At 48.9% G+C, this 26,989-nt stretch overlaps 1 protein-coding gene and 1 pseudogene across 1 annotated transcript in view; both read left to right on the top strand.

Moving 5' to 3' along the window:
• The window catches only part of NRSN2 (neurensin 2), a 30,326-nt gene extending 7,228 nt beyond the window's left edge, over nucleotides 1–23,098 (top strand). The window contains exons 2-3 of the mRNA XM_066624739.1: nucleotides 19,322–19,515; nucleotides 22,697–23,098. Coding sequence (XP_066480836.1) covers nucleotides 19,322–19,515; nucleotides 22,697–23,098 — 596 coding nt within the window. The remainder of the gene's footprint in view (nucleotides 1–19,321; nucleotides 19,516–22,696) is intronic.
• On the top strand, nucleotides 17,569–17,682 carry LOC136650463 (5S ribosomal RNA; annotated as a pseudogene).
• Nucleotides 23,099–26,989: the final 3,891 nt, after the last annotated feature.

The raw sequence follows: 26,989 nt of genomic DNA, 5'->3' as shown, positions 1-26,989 counted from the left end.
ACCTTCTCCTTTTATCCTCACAACCACCCTACTAGTTGGCAACCTTCAGTCTCGAGAGTCTATGGTATTGCGCTCTGAAAGGTGGTTCTGGAACAGCGTCTAGTGTGGCTGAAAAGGCCGATTTGGGAGTGACAATCCCTTCCACACCGGGAGCAAGTGCAGTCTGTCACTGGTCTGTCTCCCTGACTATGGGCCTTCCTTCTTTGCCTCTTAGCCTCAGTCTGTTGGCCAAGTGTCTCTTCAAACTGGGAAAGGCCATGCTGCACAGCCTGCCTCCACGCGGGCCGCTCAGAGGCCAGGGTTTCCCACTTGTTGAGGTCCATTCCTAAGGCCTTCAGATCCCTCTTGCAGATGTCCTTGTATCGCAGCTGTGGTCTACCTGTAGGGTGCTTTCCTTGCACGAGTTCTTCATAGAGGAGATCCTTTGGGATCTGGCCATCATCCATTCTCACGACATGACCGAGCCAACGCAGGCATCTCTGTTTCAGCAGTGCATACATGCTAGGGATTCCAGCACATTCCAGGGCTGTGTTGTTTGGAACTTTGTCCTGCCAGGTGAGGCCGATGCATCGGAGGCAGCGCATGTGGAAAGCATTCAGTTTCCTCTCCTGTTGTGAGCGAAGAGTCCATGACTCGCTGCAGTACAGAAGTGTACTCAGGACGCAAGCTCTGTAGACCTGGACCTTGGTATGTTCCGTCAGCTTCTTGTTGGACCAGGCTCTCTTTGTGAGTCTGGAAAACGTGGTAGCTGCTTTACCGATGCGCTTGTTTAGCTCGGTATCGAGAGAAAGAGTGTCGGAGATCGTTGAGCCAAGGTACACAAAGTCATGGACAGCCTCTGGTTCATGCGCAGAGATTGAAATGCTGGGAGGTGAGTCCACATCCTGAACCATGACCTGTGTTTTCTTCAGGCTGATTGTCAGTCCAAAATCTTGGCAGGCCTTGCTAAAACGATCCATGAGCTGCTGGAGATCTTTGGCAGAGTGGGTAGTGACAGCTGCATCGTCGGCAAAGAGGAAGTCACGCAGACATTTCAGCTGGACTTTGGATTTTGCTCTCAGTCTGGAGAGGTTGAAGAGCTTTCCGTCTGATCTGGTCCGGAGATAGATGCCTTCTGTTGCAGTTCCAAAGGCATGCTTCAGCAGGACAGCAAAGAAAATCCCAAACAAGGTTTGGAACAAGGGTGCAACAACCACCCCATGAGGTGTTTTAGATTGAGTGGGCCTTCTAATGGGTATAGACCCTTGGCCAGTGTCCAGTATTGCTGGCCCAGGATGCCACCCCAACCATCCCATGGCAGCAATTCCATAAGAACTTAAGAACATGAGAAGATCCCTGATGGGCCAAAGGGGACCCACCTAGTTCAGCTTCCTGTATCTCACAGTGGCCCACCAGAGGCCTCAGGGAACACTCAGGACAACAAGAGACCTGCATCCTATTGCCACTCCCTTGCACCTGGCATTCCGAGGTAGCCTATTTTTAGAACCAGGAGGTCACACATATTAATCATAGCTTGTAACCCGTGATGGCCTTTTTTCTAGAAATCTGTCCAATCCCCTTTTAAAGGCATCTAGGCCTGATGCCATCACCACATCCTGTGACAAGGAGTTCCACAGACTAATCACACCCTGGGTAAGGCACATTTCCTTTTGTCTGTTCTAAACTCCCTGGCCAGTCAATTTTGGTGGATGTCCCCCCTTAGGTGCCTTTATTTAGACCGAAGAGCCTCAAACGCTGTAGCCTTTCCTCATTAAAGAGGCGCCCCAGCCCAGTTATCATTTTGGTTGCTCTCTTCTGCACCTTTTCCAGTTCCACTATGTCCTTTTTGAGATGTGGTGACTGGGACGTTCTTCTGTCAGTCCTGACTCTCCTGTGCATCAAAAGCCCTGGATGACCCTGAGTGTTTGTATGATGAGACAGGAGGAAACATACTACTCCGATTTATCCACACGGTGCATAATTTCATAAACTTCTATAATGCTCCCCCCCCCCCGGCTGCAATCCTAGATGCGCTTCCCTACTGAACCCAATGGTGCTTACTCCTGAGCAGGCAAGCATAGGATTGTGCTGTCCCTCCTAAATTGAAAAACTTTAGCCTTCCCTTCTAGGGCAGGTCCTTCAGCCAACCCACTTGTTTTGCTGGCCATTTGGAGTACAGGGAATAGGGGGGGTAGAGTTCCCCTTTCTCTTGGGCAAGGCAAAGAGGCAACCTCAGTAGAAGAGCCAGGAAGGGTGGGGGCATTCATAGGTGGTCCAAGACATTTTGGTGCTTGAGGCAGAAACCTCACATGGCATCCCCAAGAACATTAAACAATTTTTTTTCAATGATTAAAAACAAAACAAAACACAGTTTTATTCTCTGTAATGATACCCCCCCAATCTAAGCCCCGAGGCAGGACCTCTGCCTATCGGTAAGGCTACCCTGTAAAGTCCAAACATTAAGGGGAAGGGGAAGAGTCTGGACATGGGGGTCAGGTTCCCATGGAATCTGTCTGGAATCCCATGGCAACTGTCGCCGGGTGACCTGGCCTGAATCAATGGAATGTGCAATGGGAAGGGCAGACCCAGTGAGAGGCCAGCATCTCTTGCACTGGTGCTATGACTAGTATTTCCAAGCCCCTGGCTTCGCCAAGGCGCCTCGGCAACAGGCCACACCTTCCCTCTCTCCTGACAACAGGAGTATCCTGGCAACAGGGAACCCAGCTCTCTCCTTTCTCCCTCCCTCCAGCATCAGCAGCATCCCAGCAACAGAGCATCACAGCCGCCACCAGCTGCACCATTTCCTAGCAACAAAAAACCAGTCTCCAAACCCACTGTTGACCTGTTCAGCCGCTGTCCAGATTGGCTGAAAGCCCCGGAAGCCCTCAATTCACAAGTGGGATCAGAGCAGCCCCCAAACCGTCAAGGGGTGTGTGTGGGGACTGCACGTTTGTGTGTGGTGGTGGTGACGGTATTCTTCAAGGTCTTTCCCAGATCATGACATGGTTAAGCAGAAGTGCTCTTTGGGGGGCACCTAAACCTTAGGAGCCAGCTAGATTTTGTAAGAGCCAGAGCTGGGAGGGCCTGAGACCGAGACCCATTCCTGTTTCCTAGAGCAGGTTGTGTCTTACAGCATGCTGCCACAAGCAGATCACTTCCCTTCTTGAGGCAGAAATATGGAGGTGTGACATCCAGGGGGATGTAGCCAAGACAGAGAGACTGAATGCCTTCATTCAGTTTAAAATGTGAGGCAATGCAGCAACCAAAGCTTTTTCAGTGCTACAGCTGGGAGGAGGGGTGGCTCAAGGACCTGCCCCCTCCAGCATCTTCCAGTTCTGCTCTCTGAATGTTTCCCTATCACAAAAACATCACAATGAAGTGGCAACCTTTCCTTTCCACACAGGAAGTTGCTGTTGCAAAAAATATGACCTGCCCTTTAGAGACCTTTAGAGGCAGAGAGAATCAACCAGATCTCTGAATATGGTCAAGTTGGGCCTTAGTGCCAGAACTGGGTTTCAGTGCCTGATACAAAAAGGGGAGTAGGTGTCAAAGTGCAGAGGAAATAATTTGTTGCTCATTTCAAGTATTGTCATTTATCGTTAGGGGTGACTCTCTCTGAGTTCTTTCTAGCAGTAGCACAAGGGGGGGTGCAGTAAATATTGCAGGTGCCACAATGCACAGTGTAAGTGGCCCCTCCCACTCACTATCGGAACGATTGGGGCAGTGACGCTGAGGCCAGAATGGTCTTCACCATCATCTCAACATGATTTTGCAGCACAGTTCCAGCCAGGGCTGGCCCTTCCATTGGAAAAGGGGCACCACCACCTCCTGCCATCATGGGCGCCACCCCACTTGCCTGCTTGCCTGCCTAACTACCCACCACCACTGTTACCAAAAGGGCTGTTTTGTTTAGGGGGAATTATTACACTACCCTTTTTGGAACCTCAGGATCGCAGGCTGGATAACAAGATGGCGTAATGTAGAGAAATTCCCTTTAGCTTAAAGGGCCCATCTAGTCCAGCTTCCTGTATCTCACAGTGGCCCACCAGGTGCCTCAGGGAGCACACACAAGACCACAAGATACTTGCATCTTGCTACCACCTTCCTGCATCTAGCATGCTATTTATGCTTACACTTCCCAGCAAAGACACTAGGTTGCAATTGGGTTTACTTGTGCTACTTACCTGCCCATCACCACTCACACTGCTGCAGCACCTCTTTCTCATAAGAACCCCACTGGATCAGGCCCAGGGCCCATCTAGTCCAGCTTCCTGAATCTCACAGTGGCCCACCAGATGCCTCAGGGAGCATGCAAGACAACAAGAGACCTGCATCCTGGTGACCTCCTACCATTCTGACATAGCCCACTTCTAAAATCAGGAGCTTGCACAGACCCATCATGGCTTGTAACGTGTGATGGACTTTCCCTCCAGAAATCTGTCCAATCGCCTTTTAAAGGCATCTAGGCCAGATGCCATTACCACATACTGTGGCAAGGAGTTCCACAGACGAATTACATGCCGGGTAAGGAAATGTTTTCTTTTTTCTGTTCTACCTCTCCCAGCACTCAATTGGAGTGGCTGTCCCCTGGTTCTGCTGTTGTGTGAGAGGGGAAAAAACATTCCTCTATCCACTTTATCCATCCCCTGCATAATTTTGTACCTCTCTGCTTTCCTCCTCCTTTGAGAAGAGGAAGTGGTTGAGAAGAGGGAGGAGGCAGTCCAAAACACCTCTCCACCTTATTCCTCACCCCCACTTTGGTTTCCAGATGGAGGAGAAAATTAGAGGTGAAGTTGCAAGTCCCTTGAAAGAACTGGGAGCCACTCCTTCTGGAGAGTTAAAATGCTTGAAATGTGTTTGGCAATGAATGATTTTTGCTGGGTGCCTCCTCCTTTTTTGTTCTTGTACTTGGGGAATACTTCTCTGCCTCCCTTTTCACTGCCCTGAGTCATGGGAGGAACTTTTAGTCTGGTTAACCTTTTTGTTGTTAGTTTGAAAACAACTCTCCAAAGTTGCTTTGTTCTTCAAGGCTCTTGGTGGTCCCTTTTGGAGGCATTTGTTTTAGCTGTTGCTTTTTGATCTTCAGCTGTAATCTCGTGTTGATTATTAATGTATATTTTTCTAATTTAATTTCTAATGTACAGACTTCAATGTTTTCCTTAGGCAAAAAAAGGCGGTATAGCCTTATCTCTTGGATGTGAACACCTGAATATTGGCATCCAAAGCTGCCTGCCCTGTGTTGGATCACCAGGCTGTCTAGCTCAGGGCTATCCACATACTGTCCCTCTCTGGGGCTATGGTCTGGGCTTAACCCCTGCATTACCTGCAGACATATATGGCTTATTTGAACATATGAAGAACACCTTTCTTAACCACTGAGTAGCTACATTGAGTAGTAACCATTGAGGATCTTCTTATGTTCACTCTTCCCTCAATACCCACACCTAATTCATTCTAGAAAAAAGCATAGTGAAAATCCAAATAATGAGTATAATTATTACATTAATTTAAATGAGAAATATTCTAACCTGTTCCAAAGCCATTCCAAGTTCATTCCCAAATCACCCCAAATACCTAAAGGCATAAGGATAAATTTGTGCGGCATGATAAAATAGAACAAGCAACTTTTCATAACATTATTCAGCATCAATAAAATGTTAAAAGTTCATCATGAGAAAATGTTTCAGAAATTCTAGGATCACATCATGAGGTTTAGCATCTCAAGGTTTAGTTGCAAACAATGAGCAACTACTCTTACATTTCATCCACTTTTCACTTTTCCTGTGAGTTGTCATCTTTTTCAGGACCCACCTTCACATTAATTTGTAGAAAAACAACACAAAAACATATACAGTACACTGAAAAAGGGAACAGTGTACATGCCTTGAAAGTGTAGGGAGGCACTACCCATTAGGCAGTACGTCTCACACAAAGGCATTTGACACGGTCCCTCACCAAAGGCTACTGAAAAAACTCCACAGTCAGGGAATTAGAGGACAGGTCCTCTCATGGATTGAGAACTGGTTGGAGGCCAGGAAGCAGAGAGTGGGTGTCAATGGGCAATTTTAACAATGGAGAGAGGTGAAAAGCGGTGTGCCCCAAGGATCTGTCCTGGGACCGGTGCTTTTCAACCTCTTCATAAATGACCTGGAGACAGGGTTGAGCAGTGAGGTGGCTACATTTGCAGACGACACCAAACTTTTCCAAGTGGTGAAGACCAGAAGTGATTGTGAGGAGCTCCAGAAGGATCTCTCCAGACTGGCAGAATGGGCAGCAAAATGGCAGATGCACTTCAATGTCAGTAAGTGTAAAGTCATGCACATTGGGGCAAAAAATCAAAACTTTAGATATAGGCTGATGGGTTCTGAGCTGTCTGTGACAGATCAGGAGAGAGATCTTGGGGTGGTGGTGGACAGGTCGATGAAAGTGTCGACCCAATGTGCGGCGGCAGTGAAGAAGGCCAATTCTATGCTTGGGATCATTAGGAAGGGTATTGAGAACAAAACGGCTAGTATTATAATGCCGTTGTACAAATCGATGGTAAGGCCACACCTGGAGTATTGTGTCCAGTTCTGGTCGCCGCATCTCAAAAAAGACATAGTGGAAATGGAAAAGGTGCAAAAGAGAGCGACTAAGATGATTACGGGGCTGGGGCACCTTCCTTATGAGGAAAGGCTACGGCGTTTGGGCCTCTTCAGCCTAGAAAAGAGACGCCTGAGGGGGGACATGATTGAGACATACAAAATTATGCACGGGATGGACAGAGTGGATAGGGAGATGCTCTTTACACTCTCACATAATACCAGAACCAGGGGACATCCACTAAAATTGAGTGTTGGGCGGGTTAGGACAGATAAAAGAAAATATTTCTTTACTCAGCGTGTGGTCGGTCTGTGGAACTCCTTGCTACAGGATGTGGTGCTGGTGTCTAGCCTATATATATATATAGCCTTCAAGTGGGCCTTCCTTCTTTGCCTCTTTGCCTCAGACTGTTGGCAAAGTGTCTCTTCAAACTGGGAAAGGCCATGCTGCACAGCCTGCCTCCAAGCGGGCCGCTCAGAGGCCAGGGTTTCCCACTTGTTGAGGTCCATTCCTAAGGCCTTCAGATCCCTCTTGCAGATGTCCTTGTATCGCAGCTGTGGTCTACCTGTAGGGCGCTTTCCTTGCACGAGTTCTCCATAGAGGAGATCCTTTGGGATCCGGCCATCATCCATTCTCACGACATGACCGAGCCAACGCAGGCGTCTCTGTTTCAGCAGTGAATACATGCTAGGGATTCCAGCATGTTCCAGGACTGTGTTGTTAGGAACTTTGTCCTGCCAGGTGATGCCGAGAATGCGTCATGTGGCATGCGTCATGTGGCATGCGTCATGGAGGCAGCGCATGTGGAAAGTGTTCAGTTTCCTCTCCTGTTGTGAGTGGAGAGTCCATGACTCGCTGCAGTACAGAAGTGTACTCAGGACGCAAGCTCTGTAGACCTGGATCTTGGTATGTTCCGTCAGCTTCTTGTTGGACCAGACTCTCTTTGTGAGTCTGGAAAACGTGGTAGCTGCTTTACCGATGCGTTTGTTTAGCTCGGTATCGAGAGAAAGAGTGTCGGAGATCGTTGAGCCAAGGTACTCAAAGTTATGGACAACCTCCAGTTCATGCACAGAGATTGTAATGCAGGGAGGTGAGTCCACATCCTGAACCATGACCTGTGTTTTCTTTAAGCTGATCGTCCAAAATCTTGGCAGGCCTTGCTAAAACGATCCATGAGCTGCTGGAGATCTTTGGCACAGTGGGTAGTGACAGCTGCATCTTCAGCAAAGAGGAAGTCACGCAGACATTTCAGCTGGACTTTGGACTTTGCTCTCAGTCTGGAGAGGTTGAAGAGCTTTTCCCAGATACAGATAGCAGCTGACACCGGCAACATCAAGGGGATGTATGATGGTATCAAGCAGGCCCTAGGTCCAACACAGAAGAAAATTGCCCCTCTGAAGTCTGCAACAGGCGAGGTCATCCAGGATCGGGCACAGCAGATGGAACGCTGGGTGCAGCACTACTCTGAGCTATATTCCAGAGAAAATGTAGTCACCGAAGAAGCGCTGAACAACATTGAGTGCCTGCCTGTGTTGGAGGAGCTTGACAATTAACCAACCCTAGAAGAACTTCACATGGCCCTGGACTCCCTTGCCTTTGGCAAGGCACCTGGAAAAGACAACATCCCTGCTGAAGTCCTAAAGTGATGCAAAGAGATCATTGTCACTGAGCTGCATGAAATCCTCTGTCTCTGCTGGAGAGAAGGTGGAGTACCTCAAGACATGAGGAATGCAAACATCATCACGCTGTACAAGAACAAAGGTGACAGGGGTGACTGCAACAACTACCGTGGCATCTCTCTCCTTAGCGCTGTAGGAAAGTTGTTTGCCCGAGTTGCACTAAAGAGGCTCCAGGTACTTGCAGAGAGCGTCTATCCAGAATCGCAGTGTGGATTCCGAGCCAACAGGTCCACCACTGATATGGTATTCTCCCTTAGACAACTGCAGGAGAAATGCAGGGAACAATGACAGCCATTCTTTATAGCCTTCATAGATCTCACGAAGGCTTTCGACCTGGTCAGCAGGGACGGCCTCTTCAAGATTCTCCCCAAGATCGGATGTCCACCCAGGCTCCTCAGCATCATCAGATCCTTCCACAAGGACATGAAGGGCACTGTTGTCTTCAATGGCTCCACATCAGACCCCTTTGACATCCGAAGTGGCGTGAAGCAGGGCTGTGTTCTTGCACCAACCTTGTTTGGGATTTTCTTCGCTGTCATGCTGAAGCAGGCCTTTGGAACTGCAACAGAAGGCATCTATCTCTGGACCAGATCTGACGGCGTCTAGCCTAGACGCCTTTAAAAGGGGATTGGACAAGTTTCTGGAGGAAAAATCCATTACTGGTTCCAAGCCATGATGTGTATGCGCAACCTCCTGATTTTAGAAATGGGTTATGTCAGAATGCCAGATGCAAGGGAGGGCACCAGGATGAGGTCTCTTGTTATCTGGTGTGCTCCCTGGGGCATTTGGTGGGCCTCTGTGAGATACAGGAAGCTGGACTAGATGGGCCTATGGCCTGATCCAGTGGGGCTGTTCTTATGTTCTTATGTTCTTATGAGGGCATCTCTTCCCGTGTCAAGCAAGATCCGTCCTCTGAGAGTCCTGAAGAGCACTTCACTTAAAGCCTGCAGGAGCACACCCAAGAAAGGGGTACTTCTGAACTTCTGTCCTGCCAGGGGGAGAAATCCAAAATTCCATCTGTCTGACTGGAACTCCTTCCTGAGCATGCAAGCCAAATTTATCCCCTTCTCTGTCGCCAGAGCTCAAAGTGAAGGGAGAGTTTAAACATTTGGTAAAATAGGAGGTAGATCAGTAATGTGGTTCTTTTCCTCCCCACCATTTCCAGGCCTTATATCGAAAATCTTGGTGTGGATAAAGAGACATGGTCTTAATATGAGTGGTATGGGTATGTGAAAATCCTTCCAAACACACTGATAAAGAGGGAAGAGTGTACCTCCTGGTAGCAGGCAGAAGGGATTCAAGAAAAGACTTCCTGAATCCGAGAGAAAGGGATGGTTTTACATGAGACCTGATGTCTCTGTTTTTAAAATGAAGGACTAAGGGCACAAGCCTAATGCGCTCTTGGGCCACAGCGCAAGTCCCTTTTGCTGGCCCAGGAGGGTCACAAACGTGCTGTAAGGCAGGTATGCGCCTGCTCAAGAGTCAACTGGACCAGCGCAGGGATGTGTGACGGCCCACAGAGGCCGTATCCAGCTTCTTCGCCAACCTCGACAGGAGGCTTTTCTGGGCTGAGCTTAGCTGATGCAAGGGTCTGCGGAAGGCAGGGAGGAGGCGGGGAGGAGGTGGAAGGGAGGTGTTCCAGGGTGGGGGGAGAGCGGGCAGAGGATGGTCCTGGGGGCAGGTGGGCAGGGAGTGGGAGGCAGGGCTGGGATCTGGAGGATATGCCAGATACTAGCCCCCCTGTTCCAGATCAGCGCAGAGCGACTGCAAGCCGCTCTGCTCTACTCGGACTTATGCCAGCTCCTGAGGTGGCGCAAGTCTGAGACCCTTTGGGGCTGCAGTGGCTTGTCCGGTGGCAAGGGGAAGAGTTTCCCCTTACCTCTGGCTGAGCTGCTTTGGGCCCCTAAGTTGCACTGGATTCAGCGCCGGCCTCCTCTCCTCCACAAGATAGGATTGCTCTGCACAAAGCACAGTGTCCTTGGAAGTTCTCCTGCGCAACCTTCTTGAAAGGGACAGGCTCTGTACAAGAGTGTGGCTGTCCTCTTCCTCTTGCGCACACCCTGTTCATTTCAGTGAGGTTTGCCTAGGAGATCCTCGTGCCCTGGGTGGCTACTGTGGATCTTAAGCTGTTGAGCTTTTTGCATCTTAAACTTGCTCCTTCATTAGCAAGGGCAGCTAAATCCCTTCCTGCCAAATTGCATTACCCGCCTCTTGAAGGCTGGGCCTGAGTTAGCAAGATAATTGGATTCCGAACAAGCTGGTCCGTTCATCCTCAGGAGAAAGTGAAGTGGGTCTCAGCTCCATGGCCTGGTTAAGGATGCTTGTGCCTACCAGAGGTGGGCAGCAGGTAGGTCTCCATGACGCTGCCGGGAGCAGGTGGAAGCCACGCTATTCAGGCAGCTCTCATCCTTGTGGAGCCACTAACAGGCAAAAAGACGCTCCGCTTCTGACAGTGACTCAGACAGAGCTCAGTACTCTGGCGCTGCGCTTGCAGCTGGTGGGGGTGAGCTGCATCTGGCTGCGAGTCCCTGCCCACCTTGCCATGAAGCTCCACTGTGCACCCTGCCTGGCTTGCTATACTACGCTGAAACTGGGGAACCTTTGACTGATTGCTGCCCAGGGCCAATGACGGCCTGCGTCCTTCTGGAGCCGGTGGCAGTCCCAGCTACTCCGACACAGCCAGTGACCAGGGCCACCTGTCAGCTGCCCCAACTGGTGAGAAGTGGAAGGATGCACTAGGGATTGTCTGGAGCCCAAAAACAGGTAAGAACATTGATGAACTAGGTCCAGTGGGCCACAGGTGGCTTTGACAGACCATGGCTCTTGCCTGGCCTCAAGGATGGTCAAAGGGGGTGAGGAGAGATTCCCCAAACCAGGGCATTTAGCAGAGAGCAGGAAGGAGGCCGAAGGAAGGCAGCAGAGCCTCAACAGCCCAGCTTCAGGTTAGCCAGAGGTGCACAGAGTGGGAGAGAGGTGGGATTTGTTCGTTCCTGCTTGCTGTATGCCTCTCCTCTGCCCCCTGCAGCAGAGCAGGGAGTGACCGGGAGCGGACCCTGATCTGGAGGACACAACTAGGCAGGATGGCAGCAGAACCCACCCCCAGTCCTGCTGCCCCCCCTCCGGTGAAAGCAGGGCAAATGACAACACAGCATGGGGAAGCGGGAGGGGGGGGCTATTAGACCAACTGGCACTTCCACTGGTCAGTCCAGAGTGGCTTCTTTTCCAAGCTCACCTCTGACCACAAAGTCCCCCTTGGAGAAAAATGGCTTTTAAAACAGCATTTCCCCCCACATTTCAGTGGGGGGAGCACAGGTGGAGGAGGGTTTAGAGTCTTCCTCCTGCCCATGCTTCACTTTAAATTGCACTGCTCTGCATGTGGCTGTTGCTGCCAGCATACCTGACCTGGCCCTGAGTGTCTCCCGGCTAAGAGCAAAGGAGTTGTGAGGCTTGATCCAAGGAGCTGTGCAAGGTCAAAGGCAGTCCAGGCTCTTTGCTGCCTTTCCTTGGGAGCAAGAAGAAATGGGGACAGAGTGACCAGATGCTGAAACTGCAAAAGAGGACAAGGCACCCCAAAATGTAGGGCATCCAAGAAAAATGTAGGACATGACGAAAGCTGAAAACACTCGTATATTGATTTCATGTGGTTAAAATTTAAACACTATATTACTTATTATTAAATTTAAAACTGTATTACATATAATTTATTAATTACAAGAAGACTATGCACTGCCTGCAGAGGACCACTCACAGGGAAAAGGAGGACATTTAAGTTTTTTCCCTGGACATGAAGCTAAAAAAGAGGACATGTCCTGGAAAAATACGACACTTGGTCACCCTGAACTGGGATGTTTAAAGGCAAGCAATGACTCTTTAAAGTAATGGACCTGGGCAACCCTACTTGGGGCGATCAGGGAGCAACCATCAGGGAGCAAAGGTTAGGACCCCAAACCAGATAGGGGGATCTGCCTGTCCCTTGGAAGGAGGCTCTTCTCTCCGACACAGCAAGTGAATGATGGTGGGGGGCAGGATTGTGACTTGGGTAGAAACACTGCTGCGACCTCATTCTGCTGGTACCAAAAGGGGGGTTGGGGAACTTCCGATGCCCAGACCTTTGGGTTTCCCCCAGGGTGATATCACAAGCCTAGAGCATCTGAAGTGAGACCTTTTGTGTGTGCATATTGGGGGGGGGGGGAGAAGTATCCTGTGATCACTGAAGATGTGTAGAAATGTTATCATTTAAGGAAGACGGGCTGGATACCCAAAGGAATCTGCCGGGTTCTGAGAAGGAGAACCGGTGCTCTCCTGGGGATGTCAGCAGGTGTCCCTGAGCCATGATGGGCCCTTCCTGACTCATTCACAGAAGGCTTCGTAGCGTGCTGATCAACCTGCGTGACTTTTCCCTGAAGTTCTATCCAAGCCTCTGTCTCCCAAACCATTCACCTCTTCTGCTTTTGTACATGATGCCCTTCCTTAAGTCCCTCTCCTGTCCTGGCTTCCTTTCCACTCAATGCAGACTGCTCAAAGTCTCACAACTGCAGCCTTCCCTTGTGTCTCCATCCTCTCACCCCACCTACATGCCTGCCCACGCCCTTCTTACCACCAGCTCCTTTGCCCTCAGGCCCCCTGCTCCCTCGAAAGTCTTTGCCCTTGCCCCCTTGCTGCCTAGAACCATCTCCCACAACACCTGCATGGTAGCACTTCCTTCCTTCCAATCCCTCTCAAAACTCACCCTTGCACTCCTTCTAACTACACCACTGCCCTTTCCCGTCCGCTTTAGTATTCCCCCTCTATAGAAATGCATTTGTGCATATTTTCTGCTGCTTCCATAGGATTTGGTCTTCTCCCCTCCCATCCTTCTGTTGTCTTCCTCTTTGTTGAAATGTGTATTGTAAGCTCCTCGGGACAGGGACCTACCCTTTTGCGTGTTATTCTGTAAAGTACCATTTTCATTGCTGGTACTATATAACTTGGAATAATAAAAACTCATTTTTCCTTTCCCAGAAGCAAGCAATTTTTCCTCCAGAAAGATTTTAAGGCCCTGGCCAGAGGTGGACACCTGTTCCTTCCTAAGCAGGAAACTCCATGGCTTCCCTGGACCCTGCTCAACAGAGTGCTTCTCCTCTTCCCAAGGCATTAATATCACGGCCAGCCCTTGCAACTGGTTCTCCCTCTCAGCATGGCTGCTTTTGCTCCCATCCTCCAGCATCTCTGTGTGAGGCAGTTCCCATAGCAACAGCCAATCAGCAAAGTGGGAGGCAGGCAGCCATGGCCAGGCAGGCTGAACTGATGGGTGTGTCGAAGAGCAGGCAGGCAGGCAGGAAGGGGGGAAGGGAGCAGAGCTCTGTGCACATGGCTTGAAAGAGGAAACGCCTCTCCTGCCTGCCTCATGTGCATGCAGGACACGCGAACCGCCTCTCCTTCTCTCTGCTCCAGTCTCAGGCACCCAATGAAGTTCCTCTGATGCCATGTATGGGAGGGGGAAGCCGTTGGAGGTCCCATTGATAAGACACCATCCCATCACATGCTCAGGGCAGGCCATAGCTCTATAGCGGACAAATGCGCTGCTCCAAATGTCCCGGTTTCCGTTGTCACCACTTAAAAGGATCTCAGAGAGCAAAGCTGGGAAAGCAGCACCTCTGTTGGAGTTCTTGGAAAGCCAGACAGTCCTGGACTAGAAGTCCCCAGGCTTCTGCCCAGCTGCCTTCTGGCTCCTGCTCCCTCTCCCAACAGCTCAGCTCTCTCCTCCTGGCTCAGGCCTTCTTCCTTCTCGCAGTTATCATGTTTCGCCACCCAGGGTTGCTTCCCTTCCCTTCATTTGCACACAGATGGTGCATGGTGACACAAGCCAATGTGGTGTGTGGCCATAGTCAGTGGTGCATTTGAACTCAGGTTCAAAGCTCCACTTGGCATAAATTACACTCTGCATGCAAACACACATGTAGCCAAGTCCCAAACAAAGCCATTGTTTATTTTCATGAAATGCAGCTGGGGGGGGGTCTGTTTTAAGTGGCAGTTCTTGGAGGGGGGGGTGCTTAAACCTTTCTTCCCAGTCATTTGTCACCAGTGAGGAAAAGAGATGCTCATTCTTTCCACATTGACTGCTTTTCCCGCTGCTACAATCAGATAATGCCTTCTCTCCCTTAACAGGGTTCCATGTGAGTTTTTACCAGCTGGTTAGGAAAGGGTTAAGAAGCACCCTCTTCTCTCTTTCTCCCCCTGCCGACTTTTCTGCTCAGAATGGTTTGCTTTTTGATTAAAAAAATTTCAGTTTTTAAAACCCAGATGTTCCTACCTCTGAGGGCTATTGTGAGAACAAGGGGAGTGAAATGAGACAAACTGCACACAGTCCACCCTGAACTTGCAGGAAGGGCAGGATATTTTTATTTATTTAAAAATTTTCTGCTGTCTGTTCAGTAGCTGAAGCAAATGCACAAGGTAAATATTTATTTATTTTTATGTATTTTTATCCCCTCTTTCTCCCACACCAAAGGGGTCTCAACAAGGCTAATCATAAAATCAATACATAAAATCAACACAGTATTAAAAGAATCAAAACATTAAAAACAATTGGAACAATAAAACACCCCCAGGATCAGGACAATTAAAAATCATTAAAAAGCGCCAGCCCTGAGCGTCAATTAAAAGCCTTCATAAATAAGGTCTTGAGGCCCTGCCGAAAGGTCTCCAGAGAAAGGCGCTGTTCTTAATTCCAGGGGACCACCACTGAGAAGACCCTATTCCTAGCTACCACCCCTCTCACCTCCACAGGTGGTGACACAGTCAGAAAGGCCTCCTCAGATGACCTGAGAGGACGGGTAAGATTATATGGACGAAGGCACTCCCTCAAATATCCTGGTTCCGAACCGTATAGGGTTTTGAAAGTCAAAACTAGCACTTTGAATTCAGTGCAGAAATGAACCTCAGCCAGTTAGCTGCCTAAGCAGTGGCCCGAGTCAGATCGATGAGCCCCAGCAACCACACGGGCAGCTGTGTTCTGCACTAGTTGCAGTTTCCGAACTAAGAACATAAGAACAGCCCCACTGGATCAGGCCAAAGGCCCATCTAGTCCAGCTTCCTGCAACTCACAGCAGCCCACCAAATGCCCCAGGGAGCACACCAGATAACAAGAGACCTCATCCTGGTGCCTTGCATCTGGCATTCTGACGTAGCCCATTTCTAAAATCAGGAGGTTGCACATACACATCATGGCTTGGAACCTGTAAAGGATTTTTCCTCCAGAAACTTGTCCAATCCCCTTTTAAAGGCATCCAGGCCAGATGCCATCACCACATCCTGTGGCAAGGAGTTCCACAGACCAACCACACGCTGAGTAAAGAAATATTTTCTTTTATCTGTTCTAACTCTCCCAACACTCAATTTTAGCGGATGTCCCCTGGTTCTGGTGTTATGTGAGAGTGTAAAAAGCATCTCTCTATCCACTCTGTTCATCCCCTGCATAATTTTGTATGTCTCAATCATGTCCCCCCTCAGGTGCCTCTTTTCTAGGCTGAAGAGGCCCAAACGCCGTAGCCTTTCCTCATAAGGAAGGTGCCCCAGCCTCGTAATCATCTTAGTCGCTCTCTTTTGCACCTTTTCCATTTCCACGATGTCTTTTTTGAGATGTGGCGACCAGAACTGGACACAATACTCCAGGTGTGGCCTTATCATTGATTTGTACAACGGCATTATAATATTAGCCGTTTTGATCTCAATACCTTTTCTAATGATCCCAAGCATAGAATTGGCCTTCTTTACTGCCGCCGCATATTGAGTCGACACTTTCATCGACCTGTCCACCACCACCCCAAGATCTCTCTCCTGATCTGTCACAGACAGCTCAGAACCCATGAGACTATATGTAAAGTTTTGATTTTTTGCCCCAATTTTTCCATCTTCAGAGGCAGCCCCACATAGAGCACATTATTGTAATCTAACCCAGTGTTTCTCAAACTGTGGGTCTGGACCCACTAGGTGGGACACAAGTCAATTTCAGGTGGGTCCCCACTCATTTCAATATTTTATTTTTAATATATTAGACTTGATGCTAGCATGGTTTGTGACTACATTTGGGGAAATGCTACATAGCTGGGGTTTAACAGGCTACTATGTATATCCTTTTAATAATGATAGTAAACAGGACTTACTCCTGGATAAGTGTGGGTACAATTGCAGCCCAGGATTGTTAAAAATTTTCCAGCTTGGTGATGTCACTTCCAGTCATGACATCACTTCTGGTGGGTCCTGACAGATTCTCATTCTAAAAAGTGGGTCCCAGTGCTAAAAGTTTGAGAATTACTGATCTAATCTACAGTAATCTAAATATGGGTGTGATCTAACTACAAAAGGAGACCCTGCAAATACATTGTCAGTTGACTGATGGTTGATATTGGAGGGGATGGACTCCTTCAGATACCCATCTGGGGTTAGCCCATAGCTAACTTCTGGCCCATAGCAACTAATTCATGAGTCTCTCTGTTTTTCTGACCAGAGCCAAAGGGACAGGTCTCCTGATAGATTACTACAGGGGCCCTCAGTGGCCAAGACCCATTCATCAGGTCTTCTTCATCTCACTGCAGCCATTCTGGGTATGACTAGATGGCCCAGGCAGCAGCTGTTCCACATTCTGGGACAACCTGTTTGACCATAACAATAGAAGCCAGAGGTTTCCTAAGATTTTCTGTGTGTATTGTGTACTGCTGCTGCTCTGCTGATCGCACACAGATCTTGTATGAAGTTTGTTGTTGATGCTCTTTCTTTTACATTTTAAAGCTCTGACTTGTTTATTGTCTCTGCCTGTTGCTGGTTTCATGTTGTTTTCATGACTGTTTCTGCATTTCTTATAGGCGCTTTCTTGCAACAGAAAAGCAACACAGAAATATTTCAACCTATAAGTAGGCAAAGTCAGTGGTGTAGCTAGAGGCATTCCAAAGCACTAAGTTTTGCAGGGAGTCTCCCTGTGGCATACAACGGTCCCTCCCCCCCTTCAGAGCCATTCTGGGTGAGGAGAGCAAAATGGAGGTGAATGCCTGGCTCCAGAGGAGAGGGGCTGCTTGCACAGCATAGGGAGGCTCCCTGCAAAACTTAGTACTTTGCACCCCCTCTAGCTACACCACTGGGCGAAGAGACGTGTGGGTGCATTAAGCTATTACTACAGCTTCGGTTTCATAAAACAATAAATAATTGCATAATGGGGGGATCTGATACCTCATAAGTCAGTTCCCACATGCAAAGTAGTTCCCATGTCCTAGGAAGTTGTTGACAAAAATATGTGGTGGTATTTCACAAATATCTGGAGAACTAGAAGGTGAGCTGCAGAAGGACTTTGTGCGCTTTTAGTTACCCTGCACATGCCTGATCTCGTCAGATCTCGGAAGCTAAGCAGGGTCAGGCCTGGTTAGTACTTGGATGGGAGACCGCCTGGGAATACCGGGTGCTGTAGGCTTCTACCATGATCTCGGAAGCTAAGCAGGGTCAGGCCTGGTTAGTCCTTGGATGGGAGACCGCCTGGGAATACCGGGTGCTGTAGGCTTCTACCATGATCTCGGAAGCTAAGCAGGGTCAGGCCTGGTCAGTACTTGGATGGGAGACCGCCTGGGAATACCGGGTGCTGTAGGCTTATACCATGATCTCGGAAGCTAAGCAGGGTCAGGCCTGGTTAGTACTTGGATGGGAGTCAGCCTGGGAATACCGGGTGCTGTAGGCCTTATACCATAGTCTTTTGAGACTGAAGGTTGCTAACCAGTTGTTCCTAATGAAGGCCCTACCAGGCTGTGGGACAAAAATATTTATAACTTTCCTTATACTACCCAACAATTCATGTCCTTGATAAGCAGCCCAGTCTTAACTCCTGCCACGATGTAGCCTGCAGCTGTGCCAATTGAGTGTGCACCACATTCTGTGGGGGGAGGGGGGTAACCAGGAGGCCCACAAAATGTATGTACACAGCTCATCCCTCAGTAGACCTTCTAGTGGCCTGTGGGTGTCCTCAGACCTATGCCAGCTATGTAGATGGTGTAATAATAATAATAATAATAAACTTTATTTTTATCCCGCCCTTCTCCCCAAAGGGACCCAGGGCGGCTTACAACATATTAAAAAACAAATTAAAACATAATTTAACAGATCAAAAACATATTAAAAACACATTAAGAGAAACCATAAAAACAGTAATCAGATAAAAGTCAGTATAAAAAGAGCATAAAACAGCAGTTCAAGGAGGAATCACGCCTGTAAAAAACTAAAAGATGTATAAAAGATGTTAAAAAGGCCATAGAGTCAGAAGGCTTGTGTAAACAACAAGGTCTTCAGGCCTCGCTGAAAGGTCTCGAGGGAGGGAGCCATTCTCAAGTCAAGGGGAAGGGAGTTCCATAACATTGGTGCCACTACTGAGAAGGCCCTATTTCTTGCCGCCGCCCCACGTACCTCTTTAGGCAGCGGCACATGTAAAAAGGCCTTCTCTGATGACCTGAGAGGACGAGCCGGATTGTACGAGAGTAGGCGATCTCTAAGATAGCCTGGCCCAGAGCACTATAGGGCTTTAAAGGTCAAGACCAGCACCTTGAATTGGGCCCGGAAACGAATGGGCAGCCAATGTAGCCCCCGGAGAAGCAGACTGACCCAGTCAAACTGCCTAGCTCCAGTGACCACACGGGCCGCCGTAAGTCTGAGGAGAGGAAGGGCGGAGGGTTGACTGAAAAATCAGGTATAGGATCCTGGTGCAAGTTGCTGCCGCCAGGATCCATCCCCTCCCTCCCCTGAACTACTCTCTGTCTTCCCCCAAACCATTGCACACCTCCCCCAAATCTTCCCCAACCTGCCCCCTCTACCAACTTGCCTGGTTCGGCAAAGGCTGGGCTCTGTGGTTGGGCACATGCAGCCTCCAGTCATTTGTGCAGGCCGCTCTGGAGCACCTGATGGTCAGTCAAAAATGGATTTATGGCAGCAGGCCATGGGATCCACCTGAGATCCCATGTAAATTGAGGTTAGGATTGGGTCATAGATCTATTTTACTGGGATAAATATGCCAGATACCATCACACACAAGAGGAGAGCTTGACCTTCCTCTGTGTGCCCCCATCCAGGTCCAATGCACACAGCCGGCGAGGACTCCTGTGGCTGCTGCCGGGGCCCAAACGTGGAACAGGGCAAGTGGTATGGCGTGCGTTCCTACCTGCACCTCTTCTATGAGGACTGCACTGGTGCAAGCCCAGACAATGATCTTAGCAAGTCGCCATCCTCTCTGGCTTGCAGGAGGTGGACCTCAGTCCTCTGGAAGGTAAGGGCTGTAACAGAGTGTCAAATACCAGCCTGGACTGCTAGACTTTATTTGCTGGCACCTTGATATGAGTACCTCTGAGCATATACAGAATTCCTTTCTCTCCTATTAAGTAACAAAATATTTTTGTTTTTCAAAAGAATTGAAAAAGGTGTCCCTGGCCATGTGCAGACTGCCTTTGCTTTTGGAAGGGAATGTCCTCTGGAGTTGTCTCTGCTGAAATTGTAAGGCACCTTGATGGCCCTGCAGTTGAAGGAGAAAGGCTGCCTATTCTTAATTGCATAAATAACAGCCCAATCCTATCCACACTTTCTTGGGAGTAAGTCCCATTGACTCTAATGGGACTTACTTCTAAGTAGACATGCCTAGGATTGGGCTGTAAATAAATAAAGGGGAGGGGTGAGAACTTATCCCTGCATCAGTCAGGCCTCATTTGTGTTTTACCCTAATAGTCCAACCTAAGGCATGTTGACAGAGAACATGACATTGAGTTCAATGGGACATTTTCTCCCCAGTAAGCAAGCCTGGCCTTCTGGGCCTTGTCAGCCTGGCTAGGACAGCAGCAACCCTATATTTGCTGTGCCAGCTACGAGTGACTTGGGAGGGGCAGCTGGGCAGCCCTTGTTGCCTTGCGGTTCTGACTGGCCCTGCTCCTATGCCTTCAGCAGCAGCTTGGCATTCATTTTTCTGGTAACGAGATCATTGATGTGAACAGCTCAGGACCACTCACCAAGCCAGCCCATCAGCAAAGGCTGGGATGGATGGAGCATTTTTCCTCCTAGCTTTGCATTCTCTGATTGGCCAATCCTGTAATAATGTTCACTTGGTTCCAAATCCCCAAAGCTCAGCCCAGTACAGGCAAGCTCACCTGCTGCTGAGATGGAAGGCTGGAGAAAGACCAGATGACCTCTCATAGTGCTGGAGCTCGGGGATCACCCAAGAAAATTGGCTGGCAGCAGGTTCAGGGCACGCCAAAGAAAGTCATCCTCCCTTCCTATGCAACACATAAGGTCCGGCATTTCCAACAACAAGATGGCCACTTGCACCAATGGCTTTTAAAGGCATTGGACAAATTCATGGAGGGGGAGAGGTTGCCTAATAGCTGTAGTAGCTTATTAGAACCTCCAGGTTTTGGAGCAGTGTGTCTCTGACTGCCAGGTACTAGGGACAACAAGGGAACACTATTGGCTTCATGCCCTCTTTGTCAGCTGCTGGGAAACATCTTTGTGGCTGTTACTGGACAAGATTCTGGACTGTTGGTCTGGTTCAGCCAGGGCTTGTCTTGTATTCTTCAATGCTTATGTTCTGATGAGTTCACTGGATATTTGCAAGGCTCTGAACAGCAGGAAGGTTGGCTGAGTAGGGCAGGAATGGAAGCTGTGAGGTCCAGGCAGGATCGCCACTCCAGAATCCACTTCACTGAGCTGAGGCGTTAACGGGACTGATGGGGAGCAGGGTCTGGGGACACTGGTCCAAAGAATGAGGAGGCCAGAAACAGGGAACGGGCCCAAGGAGGGAAAGAAGCAGTAACTGCAGGAATATGGTCTCCCAATGCCTTGCTGCAGAGGGCAAGAGAGACAAGTGTCTCCCCCAGTCACATTCAGAGCTGCCTAGGTCAGCAAGGTCCAGGCAGCTTCTGAGATGACTCTGGCGCCACCTGCAGACCACTGGAGTATCCTGGAGCTACCCTGAAGGTAGGCAGACTTTGCAGTTCAAGTTTTGCCATTCCTCATGCCCTTTGAGCACTGTCATGGCCACAGCTATGGCTTGCCACTGGGTGACCTGAGAGTTGCTCTCAGCATTCTCTGCCCCACTCTCAGGGATCCTCTGGCACAACCTTGCAGCTGCCTGGCCTGCCTGGCACTCCACCTTTCATACTACAAATCCTGGCAAATTCATTTGACACCCCCCAATCCATTTTTTTCTCCACAACTGGAGATAGAACTTCTGCAAGTCCCTGGACATTAGCACAGTTTTGTTTGCTTCTCAGTGAATTTCCTCCCTCTCCAATGGCCAGGCCAAGAATCCTGGCCCACTAGTTGTGTTTCTGCCTTCAGGGCTCAGCTAGAAGGTGGGTGTTCCCCTCCAGTCACCTTGGCAGTCCAGAGTCTGGGACTGATGAACTATTCCTTGGTTTGGGTGGAGAAGGATGGGAAGGAAGAGTCATCACTTGCTTCAAGCAGAAGTGGGGACTTGACCAACGGAGAGTGCTTTCCCTCCATTTCAAATGTCTACTAACTGGTTGTAGCTACTGAGTAGTGGGGAAAGACACTCTGCATAAGAACAGCCCCACTGGATCAGGCCATAGGCCCATCTAGTCCAGCTTCCTGTATCGCACAGCAGCCCACCAAATGCCCCAGGGAGCACACCAGATAACAAGAGACCTCATCCTGGTGCCCTCCCCTGCATCTAGCCTTCTGACATAGCCCATTTCTAAAATCAGGAGGTTGTGCATACACATCATGGCTTGTACCCCGTAATGGATTTTTCCTCCAGTCCTCCAGTCCAATCCCCTTTTAAAGGCGTACAGGCCAGATGCTGTCACCACATCCTGTGGCAAGGAGTTCCACAGACCAACCACACGCTGAGTAAAGAAATATTTTCTTTTGTCTGTTCTAACTCTCCCAACACTCAATTTTAGTGGCTGTCCCCTGGGTCTGGTGTTATGTGAGAGTGTAAAGAGCTTCTCCCTATCCACTCTGTCCATCCCCTGCATAATTTTGTATGTCTCAATCATGTCCCCCCCTCAGGCGTCTCTTTTCTAGGCTGAAGAGGCCCAAACGCCATAGCCTTTCCTCGTAAGGAAGGTGCCCCAGCCCCGTAACCATCTTAGTCGCTCTCTTTTGCACCTTTTCCATTTCCACGATGTCTTTTTTGAGATGCGGCGACCAGAGCTGGACACAATACTCCAGGTGTGGCCTTACCATCGATTTGTACAACGGCATTATAATACCAGCCGTTTTGTTCTCAATACCTTTCCTAATGATCCCAAGCATAGAATTGGCCTTCTTAACTTGTGTTTCTTAGCACAAATGCTAGGGTAGAATCCTGGCACCAACCGATACAGATTCCCAATCTGTGGGGTCTTTTTTTGTGCAGCAAAGATCCTTGTATAAAAGAAGCATGAACAAGTTATGTTGCCCATCCGCTGACAGCTTCTCTCCTCCTCCTCTCTCCCAAGGTGACCTTCTCCACTGGGACCCTGCTGTTGCTCATTGGAGCTGCAGCCCTGGCCACGGGGTACCTCTTGCCCCCCAAGCTGGAAGGAATTGGTGAAGAAGAGTTCATGGTGCTTGACCAGCAAGCTGTAGAGTACAACCATGCGCTGGGGATTTGCCGGGCAGTGGGCACAGTCTTGTGTGCCATTGCTGGGGCTCTGCTGGTCAGCTGTATTCTGTCCTCAGGGCTGGACAGGGTGAACAGAGGTGGGAGGTGGGGAGACAATGAAGAGGGCAAGGAAGAGCAGCTGTCTCCAATCTTGCAAGAGTGCCCCCCTGGGCAGTGGGGCACTATTGTCACTGCAACACCTGTGCCCTTCAAAGCCTCATGGGTGCAGAACATCCAGCCAAAGAGAGAGAGCTAATGCCAAGCTTGCTGAGGTTTCCTCAAAAGCACTAGAATCTCCCTGTAATCTCAGCATTGGTGCTCATAACTAGGACACCTCTGAGTTATCATTTCGCACACAAAGTTCTGCTTTTTATACAAGCCTAGATTCCTGCTGGTGTTGGTCTTGTCCATAGTGATTACTCAGGACAACTTGGAATAGAATCTCCATGCAGTGGCATAGCTAAGGGGGTGCAGGGGATAGCAATTGCGGGGGGGGGGCAACAACCTCAGCTTGACACTAGTGGCCAAAATCGTGAAAACTTAGTATTTTCAAATAATACCATCGTGCTGGGGGGAGGAGATGGATTTTTCCCCATTTTCACTTTTTTAAAAACCTGGGCATGACGTCTCTTCTGGTGCATCATTTTGAGCATTGGGCTACACAATCTTTAGCTACGCCACTGCCTCCATGTTCAAAGGCAGCCTACTCTGCAAACTTGCATACAGCTGGGCGCAAAGTTTTTCCTGGAAGTGAGAGGAAAGCTACACTTTTGTATGCCAAGCTGCTGTCATAAAGGCACTGGAGCAGTGCCTTTATACAGGCACTGTGGTTTTTTTGTTGTTGTTTTTTGTTTTTTGTTTAAATTTTATTGATATTTAATTTTTTAAAGTATACATTCCACTTATATTTACATACTCATAGATCAACAATCTTTCCCCCCCTTTTTTCCCTCCCCCCATGAACAGTGACCATTAACATTAAGTATTTATATCTGCAGCCATAAGCACACCTTTTGGATTTTATCCATTATAACAGTATTGGCTCCCCCTTCCCTTACCCATCTTATATATCTCAACCTTTCTTTTTTATCGCGGTTTTCTTATCTTCCCATGTCTTATCCTGTTTCAGTATTGATACTATGTCTGATTGTATCCATTCATATAAATACCAATTCCATTTTTCCACAGTCCATTTTCCATCCATATGCTATAACTGCATGGATAGCTAGAATCATAGCTTTAAATAAATCCTGATTATGTTTTTTTTACTTTATTATTTCCCAAAATACAGGCACTGTGTTACTTCCTCAGTAATACAGATGGCAATCCTACTCCCCATCCTGTGGACCATACTTGTTTCCTAAAAATTGCTTTGCTAGTACAAGCCAAAGGGCCACATGGTCTATCATTCCACTTCCAACACATGCCTCCGGAAGCTCATGCTAGAGTTGTAAGGGGTCCTTGGAGACAATCTAGTCCAACCACCTGCTCAGTGCAGATTTGGCCCCAGCAGTGGTAGGATTAGGTAGACAGCCTCTGTACATGGAAGTTCTATTCCTCACTGCCCTGGCTAATCACTGTGCAGAGACCCACACCATCTGGAAGTGCCAGAAAGCAGCTCCATGCCCCCTTGCTGGAGGAGCTCTATTTTTTCAGATCTGACAGTAACCAAGCAGAGAGAGACAGATGACTGTAGATAAGTTGTCTCACACTGCATTGTCAAAAACAGCCAAACACTGAGCTGAAAGCTGTGCATGCAGGTTTTGTCTGAAATGCTCCACATTTTTTAATGCTAAATTTCAAATACTTAGAAGCTTAAAATTGGTTCCTTGATATTTGGAAAGTGGGGAGGGGGAGAGTATAAACATGAATATGATGTCTTGCCACCAAGAACCTAAAAACATGCAGCTGAAATCCACTCCCCAAACTGAAAATTCAGCTGGAATTTTGTGCTCAAAATCCAATCTCAGATCCGTTATTGGGTCATGATCCTGAAATGACAATTGCATGTGGGGCACTGAGGTTGGTAGATTGTGACTTGCCTAAGGGCACCCAGTGAGTCTGGGGCAGTGGTGTAACTAGAGGGGGTGAGAAGCACTAAGTTTTGCAGGGTGCTTCACTGCAGCATGCAAGAAACCCCTCCCCCTACTCTTTGGAGCCATTCTGGGCAGGGGGAGCAAAATGGAGGCAAACGCCTGGCTCAGAAGGGGAGGGGCCACTAGCACACCTTGGGGAGGCTCCCTGCAAGACTTAGTGCTTTGCACCTGCTCTAACTATGCTACCGTGGGGGGGGGGGAGGCAAGATTCAGCAGAGAGGCTCCTGATTCCCTCTTAGCTACTCTATCAGTTGTCTTCATGAAAGAGAATTTCAGTTCCCCCCTCCCCCTATTTGCTTCAATTCTGCTGACTTCACTGTGGCTCAAGAGAAGGTCTGCCCATTTTCTGACAGAGCTTTGTGCTCACTTCACAGCAGAGTCTTCAGCCTTATTGCACTCCTCTGTATAACTGAAAGGGAAAACAGAAGCATAGTGTCTGAATGGCAGCCATCCCCTTTCCTGGTTCAATAAAGATCAAAGGATGGGGGCTTGGTGTGATTTGTTCTGCATGATTTGTGCCAGCTATATACTCAGAGTTTAGGAAAATATCTCTCCTTACTGTCAGGAGACCTCCAGCCACTTCCTAACCTCTGCTGGATACAGCATGGGCCATGCGACCTGGCTGTGTAGGTTAGGATAGGATTCACAGATACTTAATATATTATATATATTGGCAACCTTCAGTCTCGAAAGACTATGGTATCGCGCTCTGAAAGGTGGTTCTGGCACAGCGTCTAGTGTGGCTGAAAAGGCCAATTCGGGAGTGACAATCCCTTCCACAACGGGAGCAAGTGCAGTCTTTCCCTGGTCTGTCTCCCTGGCTATGGGCCTTCCTTCTTTGCCTCTTTGCCTCAGCCTGTTGGCCAAGTGTCTTTTCAAACTGGGAAAGGCCATGCTGCACAGCCTGCCTCCAAGCAGGCCACTCAGAGGCCAGGGTTTCCCACTTGTTGAGGTCCATTCCTAAGGCCTTCAGATCCCTCTTGCAGATGTCCTTGTATCACAGCTGTGGTCTACCTGTAGGGCGCTTTCCTTGCACGAGTTCTCCATAGAGGAGATCCTTTGGGATCCGGCCATCATCCATTCTCACGACATGACCGAGCCAACGCAGGCGTCTCTGTTTCAGCAGTGCATACATGCTAGGCATTCCAGCACGTTCCAGGACTGTGTTGTTTGGAACTTTGTCCTGCCAGGTGATGCCGAGAATGCGTCGGAGGCAGCGCATGTGGAAAGCGTTCAGTTTCCTCTCCTGTTGTGAGCGGAGAGTCCATGACACGCTGCAGTACAGAAGTGTACTCAGGACGAAAGCTCTGTAGACCTGGATCTTGGTATGTTCCGTCAGCTTCTTGTTGGACCAGACTCTCTTTGTGAGTCTGGAAAACGTGGTACTTAATATGGAGACAGAAAAACAGCATTTTTTTTCTTTTTCTTACTTTTTTCTTTTTTGGCAATGCTGCATTTTCCCACAGGAAGGGAGAAGTTTAGACAAACACTTCCACGGAATGGTCAAAAAGTTTCCTAGGGATCTTTTTGTTCTTAAAAAAATCTCGGGGAAAAAAATGGAATTCTACATGTTTAGAATATTTCAGCTCAAGTGCCTTTTGCTCTGACCCCTTAGACCTGTTTTCCTGTTATGCACTCAGTCCAGACAAGGAAGGCGGCATCACGAGGCAAAGCACAATCAAGTCATAGGAGGAGATGGTAAGGTAAGGCTGCCAACCCCCACTGCTGCCCTGGAGTCTTCAGGAAACTGCATCAACTTCTAGGTGGCAAGTGAAAGCAACCCGGAAGACTTTGCCTAGGCTTCTTTGGCTCAGTGACAGAACATCCTGTTTGTACAAGCCTTAGGCAGTGTTGGCAGCCCTAGGTGTGTGTAGGGGGCAGTAGCATAGCTACAGGGGGTGGTGTGGTAAGTACTGCAGGCGCTGCAATGGCTGTGCAAGCGGCCCCTCCCACTTGCTGTCGAAGCTATTCTGGGCAGAATGGCTCCAACGGAGTGGGAGGAGCTGCTCACACAGTACATTGTCACGCCTGCAACACTTACTGCACAGCCC

This window comes from Tiliqua scincoides, chromosome 4 (assembly GCF_035046505.1).
Source record: "Tiliqua scincoides isolate rTilSci1 chromosome 4, rTilSci1.hap2, whole genome shotgun sequence".
In the NCBI taxonomy this organism is placed as follows: domain Eukaryota; kingdom Metazoa; phylum Chordata; class Lepidosauria; order Squamata; family Scincidae; genus Tiliqua; species Tiliqua scincoides.
This window is presented reverse-complemented; position numbering and strand designations above follow the sequence as displayed.